General features: G+C 36.8%; 1 protein-coding gene across 1 annotated transcript; it reads left to right on the forward strand.

Annotated features, from left to right (window-relative positions):
- The first annotated feature begins 4,475 nt into the window (after positions 1–4,475).
- On the forward strand, positions 4,476–17,889 carry LOC132562066 (3-hydroxy-3-methylglutaryl-coenzyme A reductase-like). Its single transcript, XM_060226796.1, has 14 exons — positions 4,476–4,547; positions 5,859–6,037; positions 6,438–6,549; positions 7,209–7,296; positions 8,123–8,313; positions 9,539–9,768; positions 10,939–11,090; positions 12,575–12,744; positions 13,126–13,352; positions 14,975–15,090; positions 15,275–15,353; positions 15,654–15,812; positions 15,973–16,058; positions 17,814–17,889. Exons 2-14 carry the CDS (start codon positions 5,879–5,881, stop codon positions 17,887–17,889), a joined length of 1,845 nt encoding a protein of 614 aa, XP_060082779.1. The 5' UTR covers positions 4,476–4,547; positions 5,859–5,878.
- Positions 17,890–22,520: the final 4,631 nt, after the last annotated feature.

Genomic DNA, 22,520 nt, shown 5'->3' on the forward strand with positions numbered 1-22,520 from the left:
TATTAGGAGCCGTTCTTACTTTTTCATTTGAAAATGTCTTGTTATCAAGTCACATACATTTATGAAACAAATGATTAAAACCAAAACGATCTGCATCTTTTTGGGGTTTTTGTTTACACCGGCAGTCATCTAATTGTGGCCTGTTCAAATTGCCTTTCATCCTTAGTCTATCATTTATATGCGTGTCCTTAATCTATTCAAGACATATCTATTTCTTAATATATTCAAGACATATCTATTTCTTTAGAAGGAAAGAATTAATTATTCTCATATTTCTTTTGTACATGTCCCTCAGATCAGGTCTGAAAAACAAAATTGCCAATAGGCAGCCTTTGACTTTGAAATTACAATTTGTTATAGCCTGTTTAGGTCACATGACTGTAGGTCATGATCACTTACAGCAATCATTGTTAGTCTGTCGTCCTGTGTCATGCACTGAACTTTCTTTGTGAAGATGATAATTTCAGTAAATATGAACTGATTTTGATCAAAGCCATATATTAATAAGATCTTTGAAGAGTTTGACAACAGGACCAATTTGATCAAAATTTACAGAGTTATAGCCCTTTTGCAGTGTTATTACCATTGACCTTGTGAACACAATAAGTTGAGTAAATATGAACACATTTGTATGAAACTTGGTATGCAGTCTTATAACAATAAGATCTAGGATGAGTTCAACAATGGAACCAATTTGTTGTAAGTTACAAAGTTCTGGCTTTTTGAAGTTGAAGTTGTGTTTAGTCAGGTGACCCTTAAAGCTGATGGGCCTCATGTCTGAAATAGATCTACAGCAACTTTTATGTAGACTCCACTTGGTCTTAAGCTGTGCAAAAGACAATATGGACGGTCTTGAATTTTAAGTTAAAGTTTGTTATTGCTACTTCTTTACATAGCGCATCTTTCATAAATCTGAAATGATGGTTTTGATGGTTTAACTGGATTCAGAGTTGTGCTTGACTGATTTTGGTATCTATTAGCAGAAAAAAATGGCTGTTGGTGTCCATCTTGGACATTTGCAATGAAATATACATTTTATTACCACCACTTAATAACAATTCTCATTTGTAGATTTCTGCATAACTATAAGTTTCATTTTGGAACTACGCAGAAAAAAAGAAATGGCTAACAGATAGCCATCTTTGATTTTGAAAACTTACTGACATTTGTAAGAATGCAATGAAAGGATTTTTATCATACTTAATAACTTCCCCTTATTCAACAATGTAATTACATGATTAATTCTACTGTCAATACAAAAACAAGAACCATACTGAAATAGCAAAGAAGGATGTAGAAGGGAAAATATCATTTCAAACCTTTTCTTCTTGTTCTGTTGATGAGAGCTACATTTTTGTCTGCTTTAGGTGAATAAAGGCCACGTGACAATGTTCAAATACAATGCAATTGTTGGGAGCGTTTACATCATAGGAAAGTTCCATATTGGCATGGAGAATTCCAGGTTTGTTTAAATGAATTTGATTATTTAACCCACTTTGAGGTAAAGGGGGATAAAAAATTGCATTTACATCTTAAAATGACTTCTAAACAACTGGGGCATTATCTTCGTGAATAGCAGGCTAGGGTAGAAGGCTATTGACCGTGACCCACTTTTGAGGTCACAAGTTTCAAACTTTTTAAAAGATTCAAACCACTTAAAATAATCTAGATCCCAAGAGTCATGATATTTGGTCAGTAATTTCTTTGATAAAGGACTTTCAATTTTTTTAATGAAATAATGAAATGGTATTGACCCACTTTCAATATCATGGGGTGTCATGGGGATCAAATGTTTAAAAACAAATAGCCCATAGTCAAGATAACAGGCCAGTAATGAACTCTAGATCAGATGATGTCCTTGACCTCCTGTCAGGGTCACGTGGTTAAATGTGTTTAAACTTCAAATCAGCATCGGTGCTCTGCTAGTACTTCAGTGTCGTAATACTATCACTTGGCTCATGATGTAGCTAGTGATATCGAGCATACCAAGGACATGTATTCAACCTGGCGTCAAATATTGACATAAAATTTACATTTTGCCTTTATTTGTAATATTTTCCCAATTTCTTACTTTATAATGAATCTAGTCGGTGAAAACATCAAGACAGATTGCGACTTCTGCACCACAGACAGACGTTGTACAGATTGCGACTTCTGTACCACAGACAGGCGCTGTAGCCTACATATTGCGACTTCTGTACCACAGACAGGCGCTGTACATATTGCGACTTCTGTACTTCGTTGTACAGCTTACCTATACCACAGACAGACGTTGTACAGATTGCGACTTCTATACCACAGACAGACGTTGTACAGATTGCGACTTCTATACCACAGACAGACGACTTTGTACAGATTGCGACTTCTGTACCACAGACAGACGTTGTACAGATTGCGACTTCTATACCACAGACAGACGTTGTACAGATTGCGACTTCTATACCACAGACAGACGACTTTGTACAGATTGCGACTTCTATACCACAGACAGACGACTTTGTACAGATTGCGACTTCTGTACCACAGACAGACGTTGTACAGATTATACCACAGACAGACGTTGTACAGATTGCGACTTCTATACCACAGACAGATGTTGTACAGATTGCGACTTCTGTACCACAGACAGGCGCTGTACATATTGCGACTTCTTTACCTCAGGCAGGCGTTGTACAGATTGCGACATCTGTACCACAGACAGACGACTTTGTACAGATTGCGACTTCTATACCACAGACAGACAGACAGACGTTGTACTGTTATTATTGATGTTATTACCCATTGTTTACCCCTGTCAGGATGTTGGTTCTAATAACAATTAGAATTGGTGTAGAATTTCCTGTAATATTGTTTGTTGAAATCACTCAAGATAAAACGCTAAAGATTCGTGACATGGTGGAGATAAAATGGCAGTTCTAAGATACTCATTAAATAAATCAGTCTTTCGAGGATATTACTTATCAGTCAAAACTACATGTACACAATGTTGACGATTTTACTGCAGAAAAAGACAATTTTATTTAATCCACTTAATCTAGATATTCACGACAAAAGTTCATTTTTGTAGATGTTGGACAATTTTGTGTAAACATTACTTATACATAGACATAAATGCTTATTTCGGTTGCAGCTGGTTTAACACATGTTAAGATTGATTACATGAGCTAATTCTGCATCGTAAATGTGTTGCTGATTCATATTGGAAATAGTTTTACTTTTCACAAGTTTGCGGCTGTAATTATTGCTTTAACAACAGAAAAGAGCCGTCAATAAAGCATCTTTGCCGAACGAATTTTATAAAACAGAATCACAATGCCTGCAAATGTGTGTTATTTAAAAGTTTGGTCTGTATGCAAACTGATTGTTTATGCTAACGACAGAGGGTGGCATTCCACTAAAAAGACACATAGCGTTGTTCGTTTATATTTGATTGTCGCAGCAAATTTGGTAAGAATCTTTTATATATTTTTTCTACAAAATGTGGAACTTCAGATAAAAAAAACCCACTAAGTTGCTCTTACCTTTGACCTATCGGATACAGCAAACTGTCGTGTGATGACGTATAATTGTGACCAATTACTACAACAAATATTTGATGAGATAAATTAAGCAGACGATAAACCTTTAATATCAAGAACAGATTATCATGAGTAAATCGGTACCCTCACCTGTTATCGATCCCCAACAAGTGTATATGTGAATGTTTACTTGTGACAAGATGTAGTCCATATCTTGCATTTCTACACACTGATATGATTTATTGCAGGCTAAACAATAATTTTCTGTTCTTTTCATAAACAAATAAAATAGATAAACAAACAAATAATAGATAAATAAATAAATAAAACATTGAGACAAATACTCATAGTAGTGCATGTCGTGGCAACACCGAGTCAATCAACTCCATACCTATTACATCCCAATTCTCCCTTGCTATATACATTCACTTTATGGTTTTCCCATTAACTCACTGAGTCTTGCAATATTAACAGCGGGCGTCAAGCTAAGTATATAAAAGAAGTTGAACATCTTATTTCACATTAACATATATATCTATAAGTTGAACATCTTATTTCACAATATTATTACAATATGTGTTTTATTATATGTACGTCTAGTCTCAGGGTTGACGATAAAGCCGAAATGTTGTAGCTCTAGCAAATTTACAGTTTTATATATTAAGTTGGGAAAGACCATGGGTACTCCAGTACTACGATTGGCCCTGAAGAACTGCTTGAAAATACACAGACTCGTACATCATACTATATTGAATACGAGCATTATGGTGTTAGATCGATATAATGTACGTCTACTTTTGAAAGGCAAAACAGCTGCTTTGAAGGGTTCTCCATTTCTACAAATTTTGTTTTCCCGCGCAATATCTTAAATACGAAACTACCGCACAGAAACATCCTTGTACTCTGTCCGGATGCGGAAGTGACATTTTGCTGGATATATTTAGCAACAACACACGGTGTTATATATAGAAATTTGACATTTTTTACAGCATTTTCACAGAGATACTCAACAAGGATGATAACGAATAGGTAAGAATGGACGTGAACATAACAGAAATGTATAATGGCTGTGTGATATGACACATACAGACGATATTCATGAGAAAATCAACGGAATATTGATCTCCGTGTTGTTTTTTTTAAAGTCCGAGGATTATGCAACTTCTTGAAAATATGTGTAGACTGATAACATTCTTATCATGATTGGGTGAAACCAACATAATTTGTTTACCTTTACCTGGTAGTTTTTTTCTCTGATATTGATGTCAGTAAGTCAAATTCATACAACCGCCCATAGTTACCACTACATGCATGCTCACCCGGTGTGGTGTCAGCTTGTGAGATATCGGAGGATAACGCTATTACTGGGATAATCAGCCAGGTAATGACAAACAAACAAGCAATATTCACATGTGTTAGTCCTAGTGAAGAATCACTCCTTTCGCATACACATTTGAGAGTCGCAGTAAAACCAGAATAAAAATAGAAAGAGGATAATTTTGCACAAGGTCATTATTATAATGTAGAAGTTGAGAGAACAGGTTGCCTTTTTAGCCTTAGCTAGCGGAAAGCTCCCTTTAGTTATGTGGTAAAGTGTCAGGTTAGAGGCAGAAGGGTTACTAGTTTGAGTCCCGGTATGGTGTTTTTTTGTTTTTTTTTTATATATATAAACCCTTCCTTTTAATGAAAGTATGATTCATCTCTTTCGTCTATGCTGACAAATAGCAGGGTTTTCCATAATTTTGTTAGTAGTAGGCTGTGTAGTGAAAGTAGGAGGCTTGCTTGCTGTGTAGTCGTGTAAGGAACATTATAACGGAACTGGATTGGTGTAGGCGGCCAAATGATCAAAGTAGCCGGTTAAATTGGCTGGCAACCGGCTCATATGGAAAACCCTGCAAATAGTATCAGTATATTATATCTGATGTCTCATTTTTATGAGGTAATATTGTATCAAGGTCACTATGACTGAGGTATCCTAGAATATTGTCCAAGCAAGGGATCATGATTGTGGATTACCGTTAAAAGCAACTAAAAAGACCCATTTTACATAGAAAATCTACAATAATCAGTAAATCATTTATGCTGTCTTTCAAGAATAGTCACAAAGACTTTCCATTTTGTTTTGATTTGCTTTTCTGTTTTGGTTTATTACACATGTTCTTCATGGCAATACACCCTATTACATATTTAGATTCATATGATTATCCTATTAAAATGTACTGAAAATTACATTTGTACAATATTGAATTGATGAATTACATATCGGGTCAAACAGATAATTACAGTATATATGGTAGATACAAGTAAACAGTGCTTATCTTCAGTTTTTGTTCATTGAAGATCATATTGCTGAGGAGGATATGGAAGACATGTTTGGACAATATTTCCGTGGGTATGGGTACTTGTGTGCCAGCCACCCGCTGGAGGTGATCATTGGCACATTGACCGTCACTGTGTGTGTCGTGTCCATGAGCATGTTGGCAATTGGAGACCTTCTCCATATGTCACCTCAGAACCAGGTACTTATTGTTCACTTACATATCAATATGTTGTTTAATGTCAATAAATTTTCTGTTGTAATAATTCAAAATAACAATCACCATCAATATAACTACTGTAATATTCAAATTGTTCTTGAAATCATAGCAAAAAAAACAAAATAAAAGTTATACATCATATTGATATATGTACTGATTTCTATAATGCACCAGAAATAACAATCACCATCAATAAAACTACTGTAATATTCAAATTGTTCTTGAAATCATAGCAAAAAAACTAAATGAAAGTTATAAACCATATTGATATATGTACTGATTTCTATAATGCACCAGTATCAACAAAGTAGGAAATTATTTGAAGTATGTATTTTTTAATTATGTGTTAACACACGATGATTCTTTGACATTTTGTTTTCAGGAGACAGAGAGCTTGGATATCATCATAGTATCAATAGCTAGATGTTTAGCAGTTGTCTATGTTTACCTACAGTTCCGTAGCCTCAGAAGACTGGGCTCTCATTATTTATTAGGTAAGTTAGGGATTCGGGGAATGGTGACTCCATAAGCTGGACACAATCTTCATATGACTGTCCACTGTGAAATAATACACAAAAACGGCAACCAAGCAATTATCGTCTTCCTTATACTCTATAGTCTGTATATTATAACAGTGATGATTATCATTATCATTATTTTGTCAGTGTGGGTTTTATTTGTGAAAGTTACATTATCAAATGAGAAAATTTGTGTATAACAAATTCTACCTGTTATATGGTGTAACAAATGGAATGAGTTTTAGATTAGTATTATTTTCTCTGATGAGTGCTAGCCCTGCTAGATAGAACCAAGGAAGAGAGACAAAATATTATTTTGATCAGTACTAACATCATCATGTTAATTGATACCTCTCAGCAAATCTACTCTGGTACATATAAATACAATTGTACATGTATATTACAATAATACAGGACAAATGAAAGACTTGCTGATACAGTGCAGATGAGGAACCATGAATGTACAATTATTTTGCAAGGCAGATTTTGATTTCGGAACCATACAAGTGTTACGCTTACCTGGCTCAGAGGACAAGCGAACATATGTATGCTATGGTGTATTATATATGTATTCTTCAAATTTGGTTTTACAGAGGTGATTTCAACTAAGTTTCATTTTCTGATTTATATTACAGGTGTGTCTGGAGTTTTCACACTATTCTCCAGTTTTATATTTAGTGTAGCTGTCATCAAGATATTTAAAAAGGATCTCACTGGCTTAAGGTAAGATTAAGTTTAGAGTTAACTGTATACATGTAAGTGGAGAGTAAATCATTAGAATAATTACTCTTATGAAACCTCTTTGCTGGTTATCTGCAAATAATTGGCTTTACCAGGAACTTTTGGCAGCATAGAACTCTTAATGCTCATAAACAATTCTGTTTAATGTTGCTGTTATTCACACAATTCTAAGAATACTTGAATGGTTGTTCTGAAATAAATACTTTTTATTTCAGTTTTGAAATGTTTTTTAGGAAATGACTTCTATATTAGATTTCAATTTAGCTCACCTGGTCTGAAGGATTAAACTGAGCTTATGCCATAAGGACAGGGCCCTGTCGGAAAAAAGAGAGCAAATTCTTTAAAATCCTTTTTCTATAGGAATGTTGGGATTCTGTCTGAATTTGGTCTGATAAATCCTGGCATGGAGGAAAATAATTTTGTATAAATGATGGGTCATGGTCCCTTTGGGATGGGGCTTAATATGGGAAATAGGGCAAATTTTATAAAATTATTTTTAATCCATAGGAATGACAATATTCAGTCCCATTTTGATCTGAAACATTCTTGGGCAAAGAACACTTCTATATAAATGATTTTATCCAAGGTTATTTTATTCAAATAAAGGCAGATGAGTGATACAGGTCCTGTAGAACTCTTGCTACATTGATATGCTTTATTTTCTTTAGGAAGTCTTACATATAACAGCTAATTACAATAATTAAAGAACACCTTATGGCTATTGCAGTGTGGAGTGATATGGAAGTCATTAAACATGTTCTGGATTTGCACCTCATTTTGAAGAGATTGCTGTGATTGTTTTTTCCAGTGAGGCACTGCCGTTATTCCTCCTCTTGGTTGACCTTTCTAAGGCATGTGCTTTGGCACGGTTTGCTGTTGGTTCCACTAGCCAGGAGGAGGTACAAAAGAACATTGCTACAGGCATGGCTGAACTTGGCCCATCAATAACTCTGGATGCCATTGTGGAGATGTTGGTCATAGGTGTCGGCACCTTGTCAGGTATACATATTTGGTTCTACAATAGGTCAACAAAGTCCTTTTTCTTGTTTAAGATCAGAGTCACATGGTTCCTTTCAAATTCTGTAATATCTTTGATGGTTATTGTATATGCCTTGTATTAATGGGAGAAGTCTTAGTTGTAGACCATGTAAAATCAATAAGATTGGGTGAGATCTAACAACTGTTTACAGGTCATCGTTTACATTTGTAACTGTATTCAGAGTGTTGTTCCTAGGTGAATCTAAAGCAGTTGACTTTGTTGCAGTGAAAGAAAAACTTAAAAAAGGATACCATGTGTAGATATCTTTAATGATTTTCTAAGAATTATGAGGGTCTGTTGTGATTGCAGCAGATGTCATTAATTAATTTGTTTATGTCAGTTCCTTCCAAACTGAATATGATTGTTTTTCTATGCCTAACATCACTCAGTGTTGTCTACACTTGGGCATGCCTCTAGTCAGATATTTTTCACAAAATGTTGATCATAGACTACACTTGTTGCTGTGGCATATTGGAAAACTTGTTTGATATATTGTTAATTTCTTAAAGAAATATTGTATATTGTAACATTATGTATGTTTGTCAGGAAGGCATTGTTTTAGAATGAATAATTTTACATCATTACCTATCTATCTTTTTAACAGTGCTTACCTTGATTCACATTCAAGGTCACAGGGGTCAAATTTGTCAAAATCTTCAAACAGCCATGTTTGATAACCATGATACTTTGAATTTTGTTATTTTTTAAAATATACAAAATGTCCATGTATTATGAAGAATGGATATGACACTTGGGCAGAATTTGATGAGGAATTGTTGAGAAACTAGAAAAAACACTTCCAGGAAAGTTGTCTATTTATAAGGTGCATAGGAGATGAGCAGTGCAGGCCCATTTGACCTCTTGTTTGTCTGTTGATATTGTTAAGGGTGCTTTAGTAGCTGCAATGCCTAATTTCATTTCATACAGTGGTCTTGAATGCTGCATGCATCAAGCATGGGTTTCAGCCCGTTCTCTCTTCTAACAACTCGGATTTGATCCCCAATTATCAATTGTGGGGAAAATACCGGTCGTAATGTCTGCAGGGGTTGTCATTATCTCTCTTTCAGCATGATGGCTTACCTTTGTACCACCACCACTTAATCAATATATTTATTTTCCGAGTGCCATTGCAAGAAAATAACATTTCAATGAATATAATTTATGTCAACATCTCTATATTGACAGGCGTAAAACAACTTGAAATGATGGCATACTTTGGGTGTCTGTCTGTGCTTGCTAACCTGTTGGTGTTCATGACATTCTACCCCGCTTGTCTGGCCCTTGTCCTAGATGTCACTCGTGAGAGGAACCATGGCAAGCCACTCCGACACCTACAACAACTGGCTAAGATGTTAGAGGCTGAGGAGAAGGAGAAAACCCCAAATCCAGTCACTCAGCGAGTCAAACTCATCATGGTAAATATTTCAATCTTGTCACAGAGCAAGGGTAAATATAACAACTCATCCACACTGTGATTCAAACTCATCATGATAAATATTACACCTCGGTCACAGTGTGAGGCAAACTCATCATGGTAAATATTACATCTCTGTCACACAGTGAGTCAAACTCATCATGGTAAATATTACATCTCTGTCACACAGTGAGTCAAACTCATCATGGTAAATATTACATCTCTGTCACACAGTGAGTCAAACTCATCATGGTAAATATTACATCTCTGTCACACAGTGAGTCAAACTCATCATGGTAAATATTACATCTCGGTCACACAGTGACTCAAACTCATCATGGTAAATATTACATCTCTGTCACACAGTAGTCAAACTCATCATGGTAAATATTACATCTCTGTCACACAGTGACTCAAACTCATCATGATAAATATTACACCTCGGTCACAGTGTGAGGCAAACTCATCATGGTAAATATTACATCTGTGTCACACAGTGAGTCAAACTCATCATGGTAAATATTACACCTCGGTCACAGTGTGAGTCAAACTCATCATGGTAAATATTACACCTCGGTCACAGTGTGAGTCAAACTCATCATGGTAAATATTACACCTCGGTCACAGTGTGAGTCAAACTCATCATGGTAAATATTACATCTCGGTCACACTGTGAGTCAAACTCATGGTAAATATTACATCTTGGTCACACTGTGAGTCAAACTCATCATGGTAAATATTACATCTCGGTCACACTGTGAGTCAAACTTATCATGGTGAGTATTGCAGTTAAACTGCAAAGTGAGTCAAATTCGTCATGGTAAATTTTACTTTTCAGTCAGACAATGAGTCCAGCTCATCATGGTAATTAGTACATCTAGTTCACACAGTGAGTCAAACTTGACATGGTAACTTTTACTACTACTCAGTTGCACAATTAGTTGATTGCATCATAATAATTTCAATGCAGCCGCACAGTGGGTCAAACTCATTGTTGTAAATATTCTAACCTAGTCACATAGATAGTCAAACATATCACAGCAGTATAAGCCCAGTTGAGATTATCTGCAATATTTTTAAACCTAATTGAAATTAACTACATGAGGGGTGTGCATTAGTAATCCCAGATGATATTTTCTGAGGAAAGGAAATACTTGTTTTTCTTGCACAGTCTGCTGGCCTTGTGATGGTTCACATACATAGTCGTTTAGGCAAAGAGGCAAGCAAAGCAGAAAGTTTGGGAGACATGATCACAACCAGTACCATGTCTGATAACAAGGAACTGACTCCTGAACTCGACTTTTGGCAATATCACATACAAAGGTAAGTAAACCTTATCCTACTTGGTCATCTAGAAAGTTGGAATTATATCTGTATTTAATGATTTATGAGGGAGATATTTGATTGAATATAACATTTGTAAAATACTAGCCGCAATATACCACTCGGCTAGTTAGAACTTCTCTTTAGCTCGATTGGTTGAGGGTCAGACTAGTAAGTCAGGGGTCCTGGATTCTAATCCTAATGCCTTAATGAAGGCATTGAAATAAATAATGATCTTTGTTAAATTTGTGCCAATGTAGGTGTTATGTCCGGATAGCTAGTCCGTACTTTAGTGTGTGCCATGATTGTTAGTGTGTTGATATGTGACCTGAATAAAGCCTCGTTCTGGATATACTGTACACATGGTGTTGTTGTGGTTTGTGGTGGCTGTGTTCTCACCCCCCATATGTAACAGTAGGGACTTGGGAAAAGTGTATAGTGTTACTTTCACAAGCATTGCCGTAACACCTGGAAACTCCAAGATGAGTTATTCCCTGGAGGGGGAGTATGTAACCCTCGTAAAATACTAGCAGCAGTATACCACTTAGCTAGAGAGAACTTCTCTTTAGCTTGATTGGTTGAGTGTGACAGATAAAGAAAGATCTGCCATTAGATAGTGAAAGCAATAAATTAGAGACGGGACATTATGTTGGTGTTCTCACTGTAGAATGCATCATAACCATCAGGAATTATTTCACTACAAGTACAATTTTGTTTCAAGTGATTGATTTTCTTGGGCTTTTTCAGTCAGATATTGATTGTGACTTCATAATATAGATATTTTAGGTTATGTCTCAAATTGAAATTAGCACCAAAAAAAATGATGCCTCTGTTCGACTTTGTCATCTACTTTTATCTTCAAAAACCTTTCAAAATCTTTTCGGAGTTATGTGAAAAGAAGTATCTTAAATTTGTTTACAATTCATATAAGATTTTGTGAAACTTGTCTGGAAGTTTTGATTTTTGCTTGCCAAGGCTCAATTAAATAAATACATAGAAGATTTGTGTCCTGAAATTTCATAGGAAAACTTATTTTTTAAAAAATTCTTAAGATCATATATGTATTACAGGTACACACACACACATATATATATATTGTCTTCAAATAAACTCTAATTATCAGTCTGGTATTTTGTTAAAATACACATAGTTATTTGTGATTCAGTATACCAAGTAGCTAACAGTTTGGCTCTTAATGTAGAAACACAAACTCTAAAGATAGCTTAGAAAATATTTTTTGTTTACATACAAGTTAGTGTTAAATTGATAAATTCACATCTCTTTCTCGATTGGAACACATTAACTCACAACTCGGAGCTCAGTGTTCGTAAATGAGTTTAAATGTGATTATCTATATAATCTCTGTAAGATGTCTCTGAAATGGCTGATTCTGATAAAGGAATTGTATCAATACAGAAATTTTATATCAATGAATATTGGTTTGGTATTGAATATAAATATACTATTTGTGTGTAATCTTGCAGACAATTAACAGTGAATGCAGACCTAATGGTAATGCTGGTGCTGGCTATCTTCCTCACTGTAAAATATATGTTCTTTGATGATGATGTGGATGTGCCAAGCAGACTATGTCCATCTTGTAAACGTTCAGGGGCAAGACTCCGTCAGATTTCCAGTTCCATTGACTTACCAGGTATATAATAATTCCTCTTGGCCATATACTGTTTCAGACTGTAGACTGAGGTTTTTAACCCCAAAAATCCACTAGGTTGAGATTTACCAAGGTTGGATTGCATATCTGTTCAGTATAAAGCTAACTTAATTCCTTGGTTTGTCTTTATCATTACAAATTTGCAGACTTTCCAGATTATACTTGTACAAGACATTCGGTATCATGTAAGCAATCTCTACCAAGGATCATTTTAGAAATTTGTTTTCCACGTTTATAAACAATGTCTCCAGATGTTTGCATGTATAAATGAATGGAACAAGCCAATAAATGCTGAGACATGTTGTCTGCACAACATTTTACAATCATGGTAATTTAAGGGAACTGATGTTCTCTAATTCTCAGCTCCAGAAGTGTCTTCAGAACCTGTTGTGGAAACTACAAATATTTCTCAGAAAAAGACAACATTTACTATTGGTGAAGATGAGAGTTCAGACGAGGAAACTGAGACGATGGACAGTAAAGAGACTCAGACGGACCTATTGGAATTTGGTTACCGTCCCTTGGAAAGGCTACCCTCTATACAGCCGCCACGTCCAGTTGCTGAATGTTTGGACATTCTCAAGTCTGATGTATGTAAAAACTGTTTGATTAAAAAGGAAACTTGTTTTCACAGACATGTAATCTTATAGAAAGGACTTTTTTTTAAAGATTCTGTTGAAATCTGACACTGGATATTTGAAACTAATATCCATACAATATTTGATCTGTATCCAGTGTTTATTATGATACTATGTTACCGATTCAAAAAGTTAGAAAAAGAAAATGAGGAAGTCTTTTATTCTCTGAGAAACAAAAAAAAATTGTCCAGTGTTAGACTTTTTCTGGTGATGATTTTCTGAAAGGTTTCATCTTAAAAAGTTGATAAAAAGTAAAATAATTGACGTTTACCTCACCACTTTTTTTGCAGTAGGGGGATCAGAATATGTGTAACCGGAAGTCATACATTTTCATATATTTTGAGTTAATTTCTGAAAAAATAAACATTCTGTTATGTTCACAACAACACTTTTAAACATTAGTATTTGTTTTTTATTACAGGGTGAATGTATAATACTTGCACATTAAGAAAAAAATTATGTGAAAATGCGATGTTTTCATTTGATTTCTGGGGGATTAAACTACATATCAACCAAAAAAATCCAAAGTCAAGCAAAAACCTGAAATTATATTTTTGGGGTCCAATAAATGTGGTAATATGTTCTACCAAGTAGGAAGTTATGAATTTGAAATCTGTGATTTGGCGTGATAATTCATGCAATATGTAGTTGAAATTTTCCCCAAGACTTGCAGAATTATACTCAAGAGAAGTACCTTATCAACCAGGAAATGTTGGAGTTCTTGACACCATTAATCAAACCATGCCATCAGTTATGCCATCAAAAAAGTACCACAAGTGATATTCAAAACATCATAAAAATTGCCATTTTTATATTTATAAGTTCGACCATCAATAACAAAGTTTTTAAGAAAACAAAAGTTCAAGATATTATGATGGAATTAATTTTATATTGAATTATGTCTTACTTCCAGTCAAATGGCAAGAGAGTACATCCTTAAATAGTATTCTTTAACTTATTATGAGTATCATCATTATTTGTGTTAAATACTCCTTGTTTTGCCCATGCCATAGTTGTAAGTAAGGATATCTTGCTTGCATAGCAGAAAACAGATCTTAATCTACACCATACATAGATTGGTGAGAAGGGTAAAGACTAGCGAGTGTTAGTATCTCTCTATACTGCAGTTCAAAGCATGCTTGTTTTTAAATGCCAAAAGGTAGTATTAAATAGTTACAAGATTTTAGGTCATCTGACTGAAGGGTCTGATGACCTATTGCGATCGCCATTTGTCCGGTGGCATCCGTCGTACGTCATCCGTTGTAAACATTTTCAACTTCTTCCCAAGTTTTACATGTCTCATTGAGCTGAAACTTACCTGAAATGATCTTGACATGATCCTGACCAAAGTGTGTTAATTTCAGATTGGTTCGAAATCAAACATGGCCGCCATCTTTAAAACACATTTTCAACTTCTTCTCAAGTACAAAAATTTGAAATCTTGTACTTTATGTCAGATGACTGTTAAGGCCCATGGGTCTTTTGTAATAAATTTCTATTACTATGAAATTCATGTCATGAAATAAATTTATGAATTATGGTAATGTGATGTTCATGTAATCTATTCTTCATAGGATGGTTCAAGTGCACTTACAGATGAAGAAATTTGTCTCCTTGTTGAGGAAAAACACATACCCAGTTACAGGCTAGAGACTGTTCTTGGAGACTACGAGAGGGGAGTTAGTATAAGGTCAGTCTGTCATTGTACTGACAGCTATGGTCACTACTATTCTAACTGTTAAAATGATTAGGTTAATGATGAATACAATATTTTTAATGTAAAAGCTTTAATTAGATCTATTCTAGGTACAAAATATTTGACTCCTTCATTAACCTTTGACTGAAATCTTACTTCACTATTGTGTGTTTTTCAGGAGAGGAATGGTATCAACACATATACAAAGCAATGAAGCAATGAAAAACTTACCATATAGAAATTATCATTATGATTTGGTAGGTAAAATTGTACAGAACAATTATCAATATGACTTGTAAAACACAAAAAATCATATCACTATATTGTAAAGTTAAAAGTTTGAAAAGTTTAAAACATACACAAGTACAGGAGATTGCTGAAGTTGTTCCACAGGTGTCCAAATGTTATCTCTAAAAAGAAAGTCAGAATTTGATTCAAGTGATAAGAAAACATACCGTATTTCACCGCAAATAAGCCCCCTCCCGCAAATAAGCCCCCCCACCACTTTTTCGTCTTTGCTAATACCTTACCCTTGACAAGTAATATCTGAATTACAGGTGAATGGAGCATGTTGTGAAAATGTTATTGGGTACATGCCAATCCCAGTAGGCGTGGCAGGCCCTCTCCTCCTGGATGACAAATATTATCATGTCCCCATGGCAACAACAGAGGGCTGTCTAGTGGCCAGTACTAACAGAGGCTGTAGAGCATTAGCAGTGAGTACACCGTTCCTATACCCTTTAACAACATATCACCACTATTAGACATGTGTGAACAGTTCGTACACTAGTATTGGTCGTATAAATACTGTTTGTGTTGTAACATGCTTTAAAGTTATAGACATGTAATTAAATATTTATTGTTTGCTGTTTCCAGCAAAGTGGTGGTGTCAAGTGCTGTTTGGTGGGAGATGGAATGTCACGGGCTCCTGTTGTTAGGTTCCCATCCATTAGGAAGGCCAGGTAAGGCTGTGTTTGAGCTCTAGGAGATGGAATGTCACGGGCTCCTGTTGTTATGTTCCCATCCATAAGTAAGGCCAGGTAAGGCTGTGTTTGAGCTGTAGGAGATGGAATGTCACGGGCTCCTGTTGTTAGGTTCCCATCCATAAGGAAGGCCAGGTAAGGCTGTGTTTGAGCTCTAGGAGATGGAATGTCACAAGCTCCTGTTGTTAGGTTCCCATCCATTAGGAAGGCAAGGTAAGGCTGTGTTTGAGCTGTAGAAGATGGAATGTCACAAGCTCCTGTTGTTAGGTTCCCATCCATTAGGAAGGCAAGGTAAGGCTGTGTTTGTGCTGTAGGAGATGGAATGTCACGGGCTCCTGTTGTTAGGTTCCCATCCATTAGGAAGGCAAGGTAAGGCTGTGTTTGAGCTGTAGAAGATGGAATGTCACAAGCTCCTGTTGTTAGGTTCCCATCCATTAGGAAGGCAAGGTAAGGCTGTGTTTGAGGTGTAGGAGATGGAATTCACGGGCTCCTGTTGTTAGGTTCCCATCCATTAGGAAGGCAAGGTAAGGCTGTGTTTGAGGTGTAGGAGATGGAATGTCACATGCTGCTGTTGTTAGGTTCCCATCCATTAAGAAGGCCAGGTAAGGCTGTGTTTGAGCTGTAGGAGATGGAATGTCACATGCTGCTGTTGTTAGGTTCCCATCCATTAAGAAGGCCAGGTAAGGCTGTGTTTGTGCTGTAGGAGATGGAATGTCACAAGCTCCTGTTGTTAGGTTCCCATCCATTAGGAAGGCCAGGTAAGGCTGTGTTTGAGCTGTAGGAGATGGAATGTCACATGCTGCTGTTGTTAGGTTCCCATCCATTAAGAAGGCCAGGTAAGGCTGTGTTTGAGGTGTAGAAGATGGAATGTCACGGGCTCCTGTTGTTAGGTTCCCATCCATTAAGAAGGCCAGGTAAGGCTGTGTTTGAGGTGTAGAAGATGGAATGTCACGGGCTCCTGTTGTTAGGTTCCCATCCATAAGTAAGGCCAGGTAAGGCTGTGTTTGAGGTGTAGAAGATGGAATGTCACGGGCTCCTGTTGTTAGGTTCCCATCCATAAGGAAGGCCAGGTAAGGCTGTGTTTGAGCTCTAGGAGATGGAATGTCACGGGCTCCTGTTGTTAGGTTCCCATCCATAAGGAAGGCCAGGTAAGGTAGGTTCCCATCCATTGATGACCCAGTTATGATAAGGATTCGAGGTTATGTGATCCTACTTAATGAGCTATCCTTATCAGCAACAGCGTTTTTATATTTCATATTCATTGTTTGAGAATTGTAAAACAGAAATGAATTGGAACATGTATTTTGAAAATACATCATGCACCGACCTTAATTCGTCAAAAACTGAAATGGATGTTCTTTACGAGGTTGAGATGGGAGTGAATGAAAGGGGTTTAGAAATTTACACTAGGCCTAACTCAGACCATACAGTGAATAGTACAAGAGCCCTAATTTGTCATGTTTAACTTTGGGAAGATAGCTCAAATTTCAGCAATGAATTGTACAAGACACTTTAAGTGAATAGCGTCTTAAAGTAGAATTGACAATTAGCGAGATATTGATTTAAACTGCAACCTCCAGATATTTCGCCTTTCAAAGACCTGTCAGTGATGCTGGAGGTCTAGAGAGTGTATAGATTAATATTGAGAATTATCTGAATGTTACTTGGAAAAATGTTTCATTAAAAATTATTAATTTTTTTGTGAAATGTGTAGATTTATGATCTATATTACAGTGAGCTGAAGCTTTGGCTTGAAAATGTTGACAACTTTGAGAAAGTGAAGGAGACTTTTGATGATACAAGCAGGTAATACTGATTTTATGGCAAACATGCAGTGTGATTTTTCTGTCTTATAGTCAATTATTATGATTCTTTGAAGATTTCTGGCAATCTATATCTTTTTAGGTCATCTGGACCCGAAGGGTCCGATGACCTATAGTCATCATGCTTCGTCCGTCGTCGTCCGCCGTGCGCCGTGCGCCGTGCGCCGTCCGCCGTGCGCCGTGCGCCGTCCGTAAACTTTTCATTCAAACGACTTCTTCTCAAATACTAGAAGGTCTAGGGGGCTAATACTTGGCACAGAGGATACTGGCATGGAGCTCTACCAAGTTTGTTCAAATGAATGACCTTGACCCACTTTAAAGGTCACAGGGGTCAAATATGTTAAAATCTTTAAACAACTTCTTCTCATTAACCAAAAGGCTCAGAGTGTAGATATTGGGCCTGTGACATGCTGGGATGAAGGACTACCAAGTTTGTTCAAATGAATGACCTTGACCCACTTTAAAGGTCACAGGGGTCAAATATGTTAAAATCTTTAAACAACTTCTTCTCATTAACCAAAAGGCTCAGAGTGTAGATATTGGGCCTGTGACATGCTGGGATGAAGGACTACCAAGTTTGTTCAAATGAATGACCTTGAACCACTTTAAAGGTCACAGGGGTCAAATATGTTAAAATATTTAAACAACTTCTTCTCAATAACCAAAAGGCTCAGATTGCTGATATTGTGCCTGTGGCATGCTGGGATGAAGGGCTATCAAGTTTGTTTAAATGAATGACCTTGAACAACTTTCAAGGTCACAGGGGTCAAATATGTCAAAATCTTTAAATAACTTCTTCTCAAATACTAGAAGGCCTAGGGGGCTAATACTTGGCCCATAGCATGCTGGCATGGAGCCCTACAATGTTTGTTCAAATGAATGACCTTGGCCCACTTTCAAGGTCACAGGGGTCAAATATGTTAAAATATACAAAGGACTTCATCTCAATAAGCAAAAGTCTATGAGTGCCAATATTGGGTCTGTAGCATGCTGGGAGGAAAGGCTACCAAGTTTATTTAAATGAATGACCTTGAACAACTTTCAAGGTCGCAGGGGTCAAATATGTCAAAATCTTTAAATAACTTCTTCTCAAATACTAGAAGGCCTAGGGGGCTAATACTTGGCCCATAGCATGCTGGCATGGAGCCCTACAAAGTTTGTTCAAATGAATGACCTAGGCCCACTTTCAAGGTCACAGGGGTCAAATATGTTAAAATATACAAAGGACTTCATCTCAATAAGCAAAAGTCTATGAGTGCCGATATTGGGTCTGTAGCATGCTGGGAGGAAAGGCTACCAAGTTTATTCAAATGAATAACCTCAACCCACTTTCAAGGTCACAGGGGTCAAATATGTTAAAATCTTTAAACAACTTCTTCTCATTAACCAAAAGGCTCAGAGTGTAGATATTGGGCCTGTGACATGCTGGGATGAAGGACTACCAAGTTTGTTCAAATGAATGACCTTGAACCACTTTAAAGGTCACAGGGGTCAAATATGTTAAAATCTTTAAACAACTTCTTCTCAATAACCAAAAGGCTCAGATTGCTGATATTGTGCCTGTGGCATGCTGGGATGAAGGGCTATCAAGTTTGTTTAAATGAATGACCTTGAACAACTTTCAAGGTCACAGGGGTCAAATATGTCAAAATCTTTAAATAACTTCTTCTCAAATACTAGAAGGCCTAGGGGGCTAATACTTGGCCCATAGCATGCTGGCATGGAGCCCTACAAAGTTTGTTCAAATGAATGACCTTGGCCCACTTTCAAGGTCACAGGGGTCAAATATGTTAAAATATACAAAGGACTTCATCTCAATAAGCAAAAGTCTATGAGTGCCAATATTGGGTCTGTAGCATGCTGGGAGGAAAGGCTACCAAGTTTATTTAAATGAATGACCTTGAACAACTTTCAAGGTCGCAGGGGTCAAATATGTCAAAATCTTTAAATAACTTCTTCTCAAATACTAGAAGGCCTAGGGGGCTAATACTTGGCCCATAGCATGCTGGCATGGAGCCCTACAAAGTTTGTTCAAATGAATGACCTTGGCCCACTTTCAAGGTCACAGGGGTCAAATATGTTAAAATATACAAAGGACTTCATCTCAATAAGCAAAAGTCTATGAGTGCCGATATTGGGTCTGTAGCATGCTGGGAGGAAAGGCTACCAAGTTTATTCAAATGAATAACCTCAACCCACTTTCAAGGTCACAGGGGTCAAATATGTTAAAATCTTTAAACAACTTCTTCTCATTAACCAAAAGGCTCAGAGTGTAGATATTGGGCCTGTGACATGCTGGGATGAAGGACTACCAAGTTTGTTCAAATGAATGACCTTGAACCACTTTAAAGGTCACAGGGGTCAAATATGTTAAAATCTTTAAACAACTTCTTCTCAATAACCAAAAGGCTCAGATTGCTGATATTGTGCCTGTGGCATGCTGGGATGAAGGGCTATCAAGTTTGTTTAAATGAATGACCTTGAACAACTTTCAAGGTCACAGGGGTCAAATATGTTAAAATCTTTAAACAACTTCTTCTCATTAACCAAAAGGCTCAGAGTGTAGATATTGGGCCTGTGACATGCTGGGATGAAGGACTACCAAGTTTGTTCAAATGAATGACCTTGAACCACTTTAAAGGTCACAGGGGTCAAATATGTTAAAATCTTTAAACAACTTCTTCTCAATAACCAAAAGGCTCAAGATTGCTGATATTGTGCCTGTGGCATGCTGGGATGAAGGGCTATCAAGTTTGTTTAAATGAATGACCTTGAACAACTTTCAAGGTCACAGGGGTCAAATATGTCAAAATCTTTAAATAACTTCTTCTCAAATACTAGAAGGCCTAGGGGGCTAATACTTGGCCCATAGCATGCTGGCATGGAGCCCTACAAAGTTTGTTCAAATGAATGACCTTGGCCCACTTTCAAGGTCACAGGGGTCAAATATGTTAAAATATACAAAGGACTTCATCTCAATAAGCAAAAGTCTATGAGTGCCGATATTGGGTCTGTAGCATGCTGGGAGGAAAGGCTACCAAGTTTATTCAAATGAATAACCTCAACCCACTTTCAAGGTCACAGGGGTCAAATATGTTAAAATCTTTAAACAACTTCTTCTCAATAACCAAAAGGCTCAGATTGCTGATATTGTGCCTGTGGCATGCTGGGATGAAGGGCTATCAAGTTTGTTTAAATGAATGACCTTGAACAACTTTCAAGGTCACAGGGGTCAAATATGTCAAAATCTTTAAATAACTTCTTCTCAAATACTAGAAGGCCTAGGGGGCTAATACTTGGCCCATAGCATGCTGGCATGGAGCCCTACAAAGTTTGTTCAAATGAATGACCTTGGCCTACATTCAAAATACTAGAAGGCCTAGGGGGCTAATACTTGGCCCATAGCATGCTGGCATGGAGCCCTACAAAGTTTGTTCAAATGAATGACCTTGGCCCACTTTCAAGGTCACAGGGGTCAAATATGTTAAAATATACAAAGGACTTCATCTCAATAAGCAAAAGTCTATGAGTGCCGATATTGGGTCTGTAGCATGCTGGGAGGAAAGGCTACCAAGTTTATTCAAATGAATAACCTCAACCCACTTTCAAGGTCACAGGGGTCAAATATGTTAAAATCTTTAAACAACTTCTTCTCAATAACCAAAAGGCTCAGATTGCTGATATTGTGCCTGTGGCATGCTGGGATGAAGGGCTATCAAGTTTGTTTAAATGAATGACCTTGAACAACTTTCAAGGTCACAGGGGTCAAATATGTCAAAATCTTTAAATAACTTCTTCTCAAATACTAGAAGGCCTAGGGGGCTAATACTTGGCCCATAGCATGCTGGCATGGAGCCCTACAAAGTTTGTTCAAATGAATGACCTTGGCCCACTTTCAAGGTCACAGGGGTCAAATATGTTAAAATCTTTAAACAACTTCTTCTCAATAAGCAAAAGTCTATGAGTGCCGATATTGGGTCTGTAGCATGCTGGGAGGAAAGGCTACCAAGTTTATTTAAATGAATGACCTTGAACAACTTTCAAGGTCGCAGGGGTCAAATATGTCAAAATCTTTAAATAACTTCTTCTCAAATACTAGAAGGCCTAGGGGGCTAATACTTGGCCCATAGCATGCTGGCATGGAGCCCTACAAAGTTTGTTCAAATGAATGACCTTGGCCCACTTTCAAGGTCACAGGGGTCAAATATGTTAAAATATACAAAGGACTTCATCTCAATAAGCAAAAGTCTATGAGTGCCGATATTGGGTCTGTAGCATGCTGGGAGGAAAGGCTACCAAGTTTATTCAAATGAATAACCTCAACCCACTTTCAAGGTCACAGGGGTCAAATATGTTAAAATCTTTAAACAACTTCTTCTCAATAACCAAAAGGCTCAGATTGCTGATATTGTGCCTGTGGCATGCTGGGATGAAGGGCTATCAAGTTTGTTTAAATGAATGACCTTGAACAACTTTCAAGGTCACAGGGGTCAAATATGTCAAAATCTTTAAATAACTTCTTCTCAAATACTAGAAGGCCTAGGGGGCTAATACTTGGCCCATAGCATGCTGGCATGGAGCCCTACAAAGTTTGTTCAAATGAATGACCTTGGCCTAC

Source organism: Ylistrum balloti, unplaced genomic scaffold (assembly GCF_031769215.1).
Source record: "Ylistrum balloti isolate Yb309-2 unplaced genomic scaffold, AGI_CSIRO_Ybal_v1 Utg371338, whole genome shotgun sequence".
Lineage (NCBI taxonomy): Eukaryota > Metazoa > Mollusca > Bivalvia > Pectinida > Pectinidae > Ylistrum > Ylistrum balloti.

Coding starts and splice junctions, on each gene's coding strand:
- LOC132562066 (XM_060226796.1), top strand. CDS start 5,879: ATGGAAGACATGTTTGGACAATATTTCCGTGGGTATGGGTACTTGTGT. Junction 7,297..8,122: donor AAGGATCTCACTGGCTTAAG/GTAAGATTAAGT, acceptor TGTTTTTTCCAG/TGAGGCACTGCCGTTATTCC. Junction 8,314..9,538: donor AGGTGTCGGCACCTTGTCAG/GTATACATATTT, acceptor CTATATTGACAG/GCGTAAAACAACTTGAAATG.